The 11,321-nt window shown below is 41.4% G+C and overlaps 1 protein-coding gene across 1 annotated transcript; it reads left to right on the forward strand.

Annotated features, from left to right (window-relative positions):
• The first annotated feature begins 861 nt into the window (after positions 1 to 861).
• CNEP1R1 (CTD nuclear envelope phosphatase 1 regulatory subunit 1) lies at positions 862 to 9,317 on the forward strand. Its single transcript, XM_070952830.1, has 6 exons — positions 862 to 1,012; positions 2,577 to 2,648; positions 3,648 to 3,721; positions 5,282 to 5,391; positions 6,642 to 6,696; positions 7,379 to 9,317. The coding sequence occupies exons 1-6, from the start codon at positions 862 to 864 to the stop codon at positions 7,418 to 7,420; spliced, it is 504 nt and encodes a 167-aa protein (XP_070808931.1). The 3' UTR covers positions 7,421 to 9,317.
• Positions 9,318 to 11,321: the final 2,004 nt, after the last annotated feature.

Here is an 11,321-nt window from a genome sequence, read left to right on the forward strand (position 1 = left end):
AAGAAGGAAGGAAGGAAGGAAGGAAGGAGGGAGGGAGATGGAAAGAGGGGAGGGAGGAGGAAGGAACGAAGGAAGGGGGGAGGAAGATGGAAAGAGGGGAGGGAGGGAGGAAGAAGGAAGGAAGGAAGGAAGGAGGGAGTGAGATGGAAAGAGGGGAGGGAGGAAGGAAGGAGGGAGGAGGAAGGAAGGAAGGGGGGAGGGAGATGGAAAAAGGGGAGGGAGGAAGGATGGAGGGAGGAAGAAGGAAGGAAGGAAGGAGGGAGGGAGATGGAAAGAGGGGAGGGAGTAAGGATGGAGGGAGGAAGAAGGAAGGAAGGATGGAAGGAAGGAAGGAGATGGAAAGAGGGGAGGGAAGGAAGGAAGGAGGGAGGAAGAAGGGAGGGAGGGAGGAAGATGGAAGGAGGGAGGGAGATGGAAAGAGGAGACAGGAAGGAAGGAGGGAGGGATAGGGAAAGGGGAGGGAGGAAGAAAGAAAGAAAGAAAGAAAGAAAGAAAGAAAGAAAGAAAGAAAGAAAGAAAGAAAGAAAGAAAGAAAGAAAGAAAGAAAGAAAGAAAGAAAGAAAGAAAGAAAGAAAGAAAGAAAGAAAGAAAGAAAGAAAGAAAGAAAGAAAGAAAGAAAGAAAGAAAGAAAGAAAGATTGTTAAACTGTTTCAAATGTTCCTAAAATCTTGGAGGACACGTAGAACCAAGCAGGATAGGGAGTGGGGGGGAAAGAGCGTACAAGCTGCGCGTGCGCGTTCCTCTTTGCCCTCCCTTCAGCCTCCTCCAGCTTCTTGCCCACAAGGGGGTGGACCCAATGAACCAAAGGCTTATTGATCGACGGGCGGAGTCTGGGAGAAGCCTGCCCAATGGAAAGCGCCGATGATGCGAGGGCGGCGAAGGAAGTGCTTACGTCGCGGGATAGAGCGCCGGAGGAGGGAAGCTCCCGGCTTTGCGAGGCAGTGGGCGGCCAGTCTCGGAGCGGTCTCTCCTCTTTCATCCGGAGCGATGAATTCGCTGGAACAAGCGGAAGGTAAGGCAGGGGAAGATGGGTCCGAACATCCCCGCTTCGTTCCAGGACTGGTTTGTGTCGTTATCCCACGTCCTTCACCCCAAGGCTCCCCCCGCCTTCCCCAACCTGGCGCCCCCCGGATCTGCTGAACTGTCATTCTCTAATGTCTGTCTGTCTATCATCTATCTGTCATCTATCATCTTTTTATCTATCATCTATCTCATCTGTCTATCTATTTGTATTATCATCTTTCTGTCATCTATTATCTAGCTAGCTACCTATCTCTGTCTGTCTGTCTATCTATCTCATCTGTCTATCATCTATCATTTGTCTATCATCTATCAATCATCTGTCTATCTATCATCTGTCTATCTATCATCTATCTATCATCTGCCTATCTATCATCTATCTATCATCTGTCTATCTATCATCTGTCTATCATCTGTCTATCTATCATCTGTCTATCATGTATCTGTCATCTATCATCTTTCTATCTATCATCTATCTATCAATCTATCTCATCTGTCTATCATCTATCATTTGTCTATCATCTATCAATCATCTGTCTATCTATCATCTGTCTATCATGTATCTGTCATCTATCATCTTTTTATCTATCATCTATCAATCTATCTATCTCATCTGTCTATCATCTATCATCTGTTTATCTATCATCTGTTTATCATCTATCTATCTATATCTATCTGTGTGTCTATCTATCTATCTATCTATCTATCTCATCTATTATCCATCCATCTATCTATCTTTGCAATAAATTAGAGAATGACAGTTCAGCACATATATAGGCTGTGTGCTGGCTGCAGTTCACAGATTAGAATAGAATTCTTTATTGGCTAAGTGTGATTGGACACACAAGGAATTTGTCTTTGGTGCATACGCTCTCAGTGTACATAAAAAGACAAGATACATTTGTCAAGAATCATAAGGTACAACACTTAATGATAGTCATAGGGTACCAATAAGCAATCAGGAAACAATATAAATCGTAAGGATACAAGCAACAAAGTTACAGTCATGCAGTCATAGTGGGAGGAGGTCTAGTTCATTCCCACCAACTTGCTTGGTGAGCCTGTAAGGAGAGGACAGATGAATGGCAATTATTTGGACCATTGTGGTGGTTGATAGATTAATAACAGATCCCACCACAACCACCCCACTAATCCTACTCCCTCCCTCTCCACCTTTTGGTCAGGATTGAGCACATAAACTGAATGCTTCTGTACAGGAGACAAATTTCTTGCCTGTCTAATCACACTTGGCCAATAAAGTATTCAATTTAGGATTACCGGCACTGGATGGGGTTGTATTATGTGCCTGTGTCATCCTCATCCAATTTTACAAAAAAAGTGTTTATTGGTACGACAGGCAAAACGCAGCTAGAATGAAGAAGAAGAAAAAACTGCAGAGATTTATCCAGGTAGGGCCAGAAGTCAGCCCTAACTTAAAAGCACACAAATGTCCTTTGTAGCCATCACATCGTAAAGGATTTTCTATGGTTTCAAGGTACTAAATCTAAATTCTAAATCAGGCTTTGGCTAATCCGGTTATCCCTTCTCGTTTTTAGATCTCAAGGCTTTTGAAAGAAGGCTAACTGAATACATAGCTTGTTTACAGCCAGCTACCGGACGCTGGAGAAGTAAGTGACAGGCCTACCTCCCAATTATTAAATGCTTGATCAAATTGTTGCTATCTGTGTCTTTTAAGAAACTCATTTTGAAAAGCTAGGTGGTGGAAATCTGCATTATTGGGTAAAGTATATTATAATGACCGTGCTTGCAGTTTACAATAAGGGTGATTTCCTAAATGCTGGAAGTGTGACCAAATACCAGGCACCTACTACCATATGTGGTGGACATGTAGAAGAGCAAAAGGATACTTGCAAAAGATTTGAATGTGGTTGGAAGAAATGACCAGGCAGAGATTGGAACTCTAAACCAGAATTATTCCTATTAGGAATTATAGAAGAAGGTCTGAGTCAGGGGTCTGCAACCTTAAACACTCAAAAGAGCCATTTGGACCCGTTTCCCACTGAAAAGAAAACACCAGGAGCCACAAAACCCTTCCTGTGCCTGAGTATTTCTTGAGCGGCCACAAAACTAGCATATGTAGTTGAATTAAATGTTCTGTTTTCTTCTGAAACTTTACTTTTCTTGGATTTATCCATGGTTGGCCTACCAGCGGTTGAAAAACTCAATGAATCGCGTGCCGGTGGGTGTTGCACATTGGCAGTTGTGACACATATTTTGAGTGACGGAGCCGCAGCAGAGGGGTGAAAGAGCCACATGCAGCTCCAGAGCCGCAGGTTGCTGACCCCTGATCTAAGTAAAGGGTTAACATATTTAATATTGCATATCATAACAGCGGCGAGAATAGTTTATGCCCAACAGTGGAAGAGTGAAAAATACCTAAAGAAAGAGAAATAATACAATAAGGGTGATTTTTGCTTAACAATCACTGCAAAAAAAAAAAAAAAGTAGTTAAAAACCCGGATCCGGTTATGGGGTGCTTTACAAATTTCACAATTTAAGACCGTAATTGGCAGGGTCCTTTTTGATTGTTAAGTCAAGTTGTTACGGTTTGTTCCCGATGTATTGAATGTAACGACCTCATTTTTGTCCTTTTGATTTTCCTCCAGTAATTCTTATAGTGGTATCAGTCTGTACAGCCACTGGTGCTTGGAATTGGTTAATAGATCCCGAAACACAGAAGGTGGGTGAACTCCTAAGCATTTTTTTTTTAATTTGCCCTATAGATTCATGGAAGTTATTTAGGATATTTTAGCAAGTATTTAGGACGTCTGGAAAATTGCTACGTTTCTCCTCTCTATCTTAGAGAGGTGTCATTACCGTCAACGAAGCACTTTCGTTTCTCAAAATAGAATCTCCATGCTGCACAGTCTAGAACCGTGACAGCGAATCTATGGCACGCGTGCCAGAAGTGGCACACAGAGCCATCCCTCCAGGCATCCCAGCCATCGTCCTTTGGTCTTCTGGGTTCTGGTGCACACATGCATGCTGGCCAGCTGGTCTTTGCCTCTGCGGGAATGTCAGAAACCGGAAGAGCAGCTCCCTGCCACGCATGCACGCACCTTTTGTGGCCCGGATTGTGCGGATTGTAGCTGATTCTGACAGCGAGGAGGCTGGTGTGGTGCTGCGCCAGCAGCCTGTGCAGCTGGCACTCGAGTCAGACAATGAGGAGGCTGGAGAAGATGTGGTGCCAGAGGCAGGGATTCAGCCAGGGCCTTCAGAACCTCCAGAAGCTCCTTTAAGTAAAGAGGACAAAGAGGAGGAGCCTCTTGTCGATGCATGGGCGCGCAGAGCTGCTAAAAGGCAGGAGTGGCTCCTCAGGAGGAGGTCTCCTCGAGAGTAAGGCTTGGGGCTAATTGGCCACTCCCTTAGCCTATTTAAGGAGGAACGCCGACTGAAGCAATTTGTAGGGAACAACTTTAGTTCATTCTCCTTCGCATCTGGATTCTCTGCAAATTGCTTCTGGGCTTTCTGCCAATTTTAGTAAGATTGTGATTACTTAATCTTTGGTTTCTTGTAGGCTGTTAAGACAGTTTATTAACAGCCTTTGTTTGGAAAAGACTGAGTTATTTTAGTAAATTTAAGTTTTGTACAGACTTTGTGTGTGCTGTGTTCTTTGGGGTCTGTAGCTGGGGCAGAACAGCACCAGGAAGCTGAGCTTCTGGTTTCCAGTGCGTGCATGCGCTGGCCAACTGGTTTTTGTGCATGCGGGCATGCATGCCAGAAACCGGAAGACCAGGTGACCAGCGCACATGTGCTTGCTGGAAACCGGAAGCTCAGCTTCCTGGCACACACATGCACACCAGGGAACTGCTCTTCTGGTTTCCGGCACTCCCCAGTGCCTGCGCGCTCCTGTTTCGGTACCCGGTGCCGAAAAGATTCGCCAACAACGTCTAGAACAACATAGGGGAATTGTCTGTTTGTGATTACATCATAATTTGGGGTCTTTTAGATTAGATTTCAGAAGTGAAGAACTAGAATCTGTCTACCTTCAAAAAAAAAAAAAAAAATCTCGGATTGCTAATCCCTATACCGTAGTAGCAGGGAAAATTTAGAAATTAGGGCTTACTGCTTTTTGCTAAGAATTTGCTTAGAAGGAAATCGAAAGTGCAGGAGGGATTTTCACTTCCTTGCTGTTTGTGTGGGTTCCGCTTTTCAGTTTTGTGTTCGCTCATCCAATGTAAGAGTGCTTATTTTTTAAAAAAATAAATAAATAAAAATAAGTCATTTGATTCTCTCCTAGGTATCTTTTTTCACATCTCTATGGAATCATCCATTCTTCACCATTAGCTGTATCACATTAATTGGTTTATTTTTTGCTGGAATACATAAAAGAGTAGTGGCGCCCTCAATGTATCCTTTTCCAAGGTTTTTATGCAGGTACCAGGTGAATGTTTGCAATACATGGCTATTTAATACAGGTAGTCTTCTACTTACAACAGTTCATTTAGTGACCATTCAAAGTTAACAACAGCACTGAAAAAAGTGACTTACGACCGTTTTGCAGTTACAATCTTTCCAGCCTCCCCATGATCATGTGATCAAAACCGGTTCATACTTATGACCGTTGCTGTGTCCCAAGGTCAGGGGATCCCCTTTTGCGACCTTCTGACAAGCAAAGTCAAAGGGAAAGCCAGGTTCGCTTAACAACTGGGTTACTGGCTTATCAACTGTGGTGATTCACTTAACAACCGAGGCGAGAAAGGTCGTAAAATGGGGCAAAGTTCACGTAACAAATATCTCACTTAACAACAGAAATGTTGGACTCAATTGTGGTCGTACGTTGAGGACTACCTGTATGCTGTTTAGCCATATTTACAGGAGAGTAATTTAAAGTGTGAGAAGCTCTTAACTCTAGCGTAGGTTTTGTCCCAGACTAAAACTTTCCCCTCTTAAAAAGCCACAGAAAAGGAGAATAGAATAGAATAGAATAGAATGGATGGGATGGGATGGGATGGGATGGGATGGGATAGGATAGAAGGGAAGGGAAGGGAAGGGAAGGGAAGGGAAGGGATGGGATGGGATGGGATGGGATGGGATGGGATGGGATGGGATGGGATGGGATGGGATGGGATGGGATGGGATGGGATGGGATAGAATAGAATAGAATAGAATAGAATAGAATAGAATAGAATAGAATAGAATAGAATAGAATAGAATAGAATAGAATAGAATTCTTTATTGGCCAAGTGTGATTGGACACACAAGGAATTTGGTGCATATGCTCTCAGTGTACATAAAAAGACCAGATACATTCGTTAAGAATCATAAGGTACAACACTTAATGATAGCCATAGGGTACCAATAAGCAATCAAATCATACTAGGAAACAATATCAATATAAATCGTAATATAGAATATAGCTTTGTGCCCTTTCTGGATATAGAAAAGCAGTAGAATCTCATTTGATTTTTATATATGCATATATATATATAATTTGTCTCTGATGAGCATTTTTTAAAGAACAATCGAGCGGTTGGAAGGAAAATTAAATATTTGGTGAGACGTTCAGAAATATTTTTTTTCAATCAGTTTGCTAAGTGGATTAGGAAAGCAGGCCCACTGACTATGCAGATAGCATGTTTCTTTGACGCCCTCTTCAGCATAGCCGCTCGATGTCGAACTGTTTTGGCAGAATACAACATGTCGTGCGATGATGTAAGTGACTCTGTTTTTCCTTGGATAACTACGTTGAGTTTTGACATTGGAAATGAAACTTCTGGCGGGAGGGAGCTGCTGGTTTAGTTTAGTTTATTTATTGTCATTGCACCTCGTGCAACAAAATTAAACGCCATCTTCAGGGTTCTTTATACATAAAAAATAAAACAAAAGCATACATCCTTCACATTCTATACAACTGAATTAAAAACCCCTGATATTGCATTAATATTGCACTATACAGTAGAATTCAATATAGTTACTGCTCTGGGATAGAAACTGTTTTTCAGCCTATTTGTCCTTGTTTTTATTATCCTGTACCGTCTGCCAGATGGTAATAGTTCAAAAAAAGGGTGCCCAGGATGAGATGGATTTTTAAGAATGTTTTGAACTTTCTTAAGGCAGCGGGAGCTATAAAGCTCTTCCAAAGAGGGGAGAGGGCAATCAATGATCCTCTGGGCAATGACGTTGACCCTCTGGAGCTCTGTCCTATCTGCCACTGTGCAATTGGCAAACCATACACAGGTGCAGAAAGTTGAAATACTCTCTATGGTGCAGCGGTAGAAGGTCGCCAGCAGTTTTTCATTCAGTTGTTGTTTCCTGAGAAGTCTCAGGTAGTATAATCTCTGCTGGGCCTTATCTTACCATTTAAGGCTGGTTGTTGTTTTTCCCCCCCACACAGACTGGAAAATTAATCTTGAAACCTCGGCTTCACGTCCAATAACCCATCGCTTCTGTGTTGAGGATCGTGGAATTACACCATTTTCTTTCTTCACTACAACGAGGCCAAAAGGGACCGAGAAACAGGTTTTGTCTTCAACCTTTGATGGAAAGCGGGTGAAACATCTGGTGCCTCCCCATCTTTTCTGCCCGAACTCTGTGTTATCCATTTCTCCTAGGACAGTATTACCGTTTCCTCATCTCTAATGGCGAGGGGGGGGAGCGCCGAGGCAGCCCCTCCGGAAACTCGTCTGCATCGACAATACGCAAGTCATTGTAAATAGAAAAAAACAGCTACAGTGTTTGTACTGCCATTCGCCACAGCGTTGTTGTTTTTTAAACCGGTGTGTCTGTTTGTAGATCGCGAGCCCTTTACCCTCTTCCACGTCTGCGGTCCCAATTTGTTAACAGATCACATCCAGAGGTCGTCCGTGGTTTATTCGACCCATGAGTGGGTTGACACATTGCCTAATGTTTCATTGCAATTGGCTCCTCCTTTCTGACGGCAGCAACCTCAGTCGCCTGGAACTTATCAGCAGAACGTTTTAGAGTAACGTCCAGGTAGTGACTTTTGAGTTAGCTGCTTCCCGCAGTTCTGCAGAGGTGCTATACGGTGTAAAAGTTGGTTTCCTTTTTGGCTCTTCTTTGGACCCAGAGCCTCGAGTCACATTTTGCATTTTCTTGCTAGTGATTATAAAATGTAAGCAGAGGAAAAACGACGGAATATCGCACACAAAATACTTGGTCAGGATCAAGAAGCTAATTTTTTTAAGCCCCTAGTTTTCCGCTTTGTGCAACCTTTGATCTGCTCTGTTATCCACAGCTTCCTGGGATTTTTTGCTCTTCCTCTCCCGAATTGTCCTTTTTTTTTCTTTTCCTTTCTGCATAAAAAACAACAACAATGTATTGGATTTGAAATTGACGGCGGGAGAATTCCACCGTGAAATTATAGTATTGCTGGACTTGATGCAATGTTCTTTATTATTACTTGACGAAAAGAAGTGCCAGAAATGTAACCGAACCATTTTGCTGCTCTTTTGGGGTTTCGTTTTCACCCGGTGCATTGCAGGACGCCCTCAACTGACCTAACAGAATTGAAGAATTTGGGGAGTAGGCTTGTAGTCTTGTATTGGACACCCACAACATCCAAACTCAGCTTGATGGGCAACTAGGTTTTTCTGTATTTGCAGTAGCCATTTACAAAACCTTGTCTAGCGATGACTGCAAATGTGACTCCACACTAGAAGTGGAAACAGCATCATGGAAACTCATACAAGATGCTCTCAAACCATAGTGCTCGGTGTTGATCATGGTTTAATTTTAGTAGAACTACTGGAGACATGAAGCTTCCACTCTGATGTTGGAAGTGGTCTCTTCGGTTGTATTTTTCACCAAAAATACCTGCTTAAGGAAAAGGTTTTGTACCCACAAGGTCAGATTCTAAATTGCTTAGTGACTCTAGTGTTTCTCCATATAGGAAGTTTCTTAAAATAACTCTTTTTTTTTTACAAACTATTTTAATTGCCCTTGTTACATGGAAGTGTTAAAATAAAATTTAAAAATGTGGCTGTTACCCACAGGTGACTTTTAAAATACCGACCCAGGAATTTAATTTTAAATCCGTGCGCCTTTTTTAAAAAAACGTACAAGCTATTTTAATAAGTGCATTGCTCTTTTAAGACGCAGCTGAGACCAAAAGGATCCTCAACCATGCAAGAATGTATAGGGGAAGAAATCTCTTGGATTTAGTAATGATGCACATCGAAGTTTGATTTTTCTTCTTTTGCTCTCGGAAGTGTCTATTCCTTACATCACCGTGGTTTTTAAGCAGCTGTACATTTTTTGTAGGACTTGCCTTTTAAATAAATATTTTATTGTTTGATCTTTTTAAAAAAATGCAAGAGTGTATTTGTATTTGTTGGAAGTAAAACCTCTGAAATCATTAACTTCTGAAAAAATTGCAAACTATCGTGGTTTTCTGCAATAAAAAATGCTTGAAACAAACCAGTGGTTGGGTCTCCATAATAGTTCTACAAATAGGCATGCTGCATGAATTTATAGCAAGAAATCTTAAAAGTAGAGTGTATTGATTTATACGTTTTCCTATTTGTTGTAAAATGACTTATAATCAGGAATAACATGGTAGCATTTTGTCACCAAATATACATATATATATATATATATATGTACCCCGTTACGCGGCACTAGGGATTCGAACTACTGAACTGCCGAACTTTTGATCGGCAAGCTCAGCATCTTAGCCACTGAGCCACCACATCCATCACATATGTATGAATGTGTGTGTGTGTGTATGTATATATATATATATACATATATATACACATACATACATACATACACATACATACATACATACATACATACATACATACATACATTCTGCACCTGGGAGCTCTGTCTTAAAATCTAAGGAATCGTTGTAGCTTATCGATTTAAGGCAAAATTTGATGGGAAAGAATGAAAATTAGCAATCTAGTGGTACTAAAATAATATGTATTGGATGTACATCCGGCTGTTAAACTTCCAATAAACGTCAGCAGCGGAAGTGGTCCCTCCATCCGTCCCCTCCCGTCCCACCGGTCTCACGGACTAGTCTGGACCTGTCCGGACCTATTTAACCTATGAGAAAAAAGGATCCTTTCCATTAAACAGGTTACTTTAGACCCCACTGCAGCTTTGTACTCTGAACAAGAACTAAAATAACCTACCGACCAGGAGGATTTTAATAGTAACTATATGGATTATATGGGAGATGAAACTCAATCGAGATACTGGATAACTTGGACGAAAATTTGGCGGGCACCCATCTCTGTAATGGAGAAACTTTTCATCTACTTTCCCATCCTCTCTATAGAGGGGCTGCTCACCACAATCCGGTATGAAAGACATTTGTTTTATCGTTTTAGGCAAGATTAACTTGCATTTATTATCCAAGGGTTAAATATTATACAATAGAAATGTATATCTGATTCTGGGCACTTTTACCGTATGTATTTTAAGATACAGTTGAATATAGGTGGGTCTTTAATCTTTCATGATTTCAGAAAAAAAGATCGTTGAAATGTGGAGATTTCAAAATATAATAGGTTAAAAAGAAGGCCTTCCTATTAGGTAGGCAGAAGAATTTGGCGGGATTTCTACCAAACGTAGAATGATTATTAAAAAAAAGTTTGTAGCTAAAACAGCTCGAAACAGAGGAGGCTTTGATTACAGCTGATTTGTGAGTAGAAAAAAAAAATTAAGCAGGATTTACAATTTGTGTTATAAATTGTCAACAACTGGAATGTACTGTTAACTTTAATTTTTTAAAAAAATCCCACTAAACAAGTCGAGCGACTGAGCATGCTTTTTTCAAAGCATCTTATAGTGGTCTAGCAATGAAGGGAAATCTCTTCTCAATTTACAATTCTGAAAATAGTTTGGAAGTTAGGGGTCCCTGACGTTCTCTGAGCTTGCTTATTTTCTTGCAAAAAAATACCCAAACTAGGTAATATCATCAGTGCTAGTAAGAAGTGGAGATTTGCTGTTTATATTCGAGTGGTTTGCCCTGGGGTGGTCTTAGAGGTTTTTCAGTTGGGCTGTTTACTATTGGCTTCTTTTAAACAAGGAAACTCTAAACACTTCTAAATCCATTCCTTAACTAGCACTGATGATGTTACCTAGTTTGTAATGAAACATCTTCAAGGAAACCACCATGCTCAGAGAGCACCAAGGACACCAAAATCTTACTCCACCTCTCTGCAAACCCCTCTCCCTTCTAGCACCTCGTTTAGTAATGAAACGTCTGCAAGAAAACAAGCTCAGAGAACACCAAGGACGCCGAAGTCTTCCTCCTCCTCCTCTCTGAAAACCCCTCTCCCTTCAAACACTGGGGATGTTACCTA

Source organism: Pituophis catenifer, unplaced genomic scaffold (genome assembly GCF_029215685.1).
Source record: "Pituophis catenifer annectens isolate HBS135680 unplaced genomic scaffold, rPitCat1.0.hap2 SCAF_13, whole genome shotgun sequence".
NCBI classification, from domain to species: domain Eukaryota; kingdom Metazoa; phylum Chordata; class Lepidosauria; order Squamata; family Colubridae; genus Pituophis; species Pituophis catenifer.

What these genes read in the sequence shown, in the direction of transcription:
- CNEP1R1 (XM_070952830.1), top strand. Translation starts at nt 862, where the DNA reads ATGATGCGAGGGCGGCGAAGGAAGTGCTTACGTCGCGGGATAGAGCGC. An exon ending in TAGATCCCGAAACACAGAAG is followed by an intron (nt 3,722 to 5,281) that starts GTGGGTGAACTC and finishes ATTCTCTCCTAG; the next exon opens with GTATCTTTTTTCACATCTCT. An exon ending in AGAGTAGTGGCGCCCTCAAT is followed by an intron (nt 5,392 to 6,641) that starts GTATCCTTTTCC and finishes CGCCCTCTTCAG; the next exon opens with CATAGCCGCTCGATGTCGAA.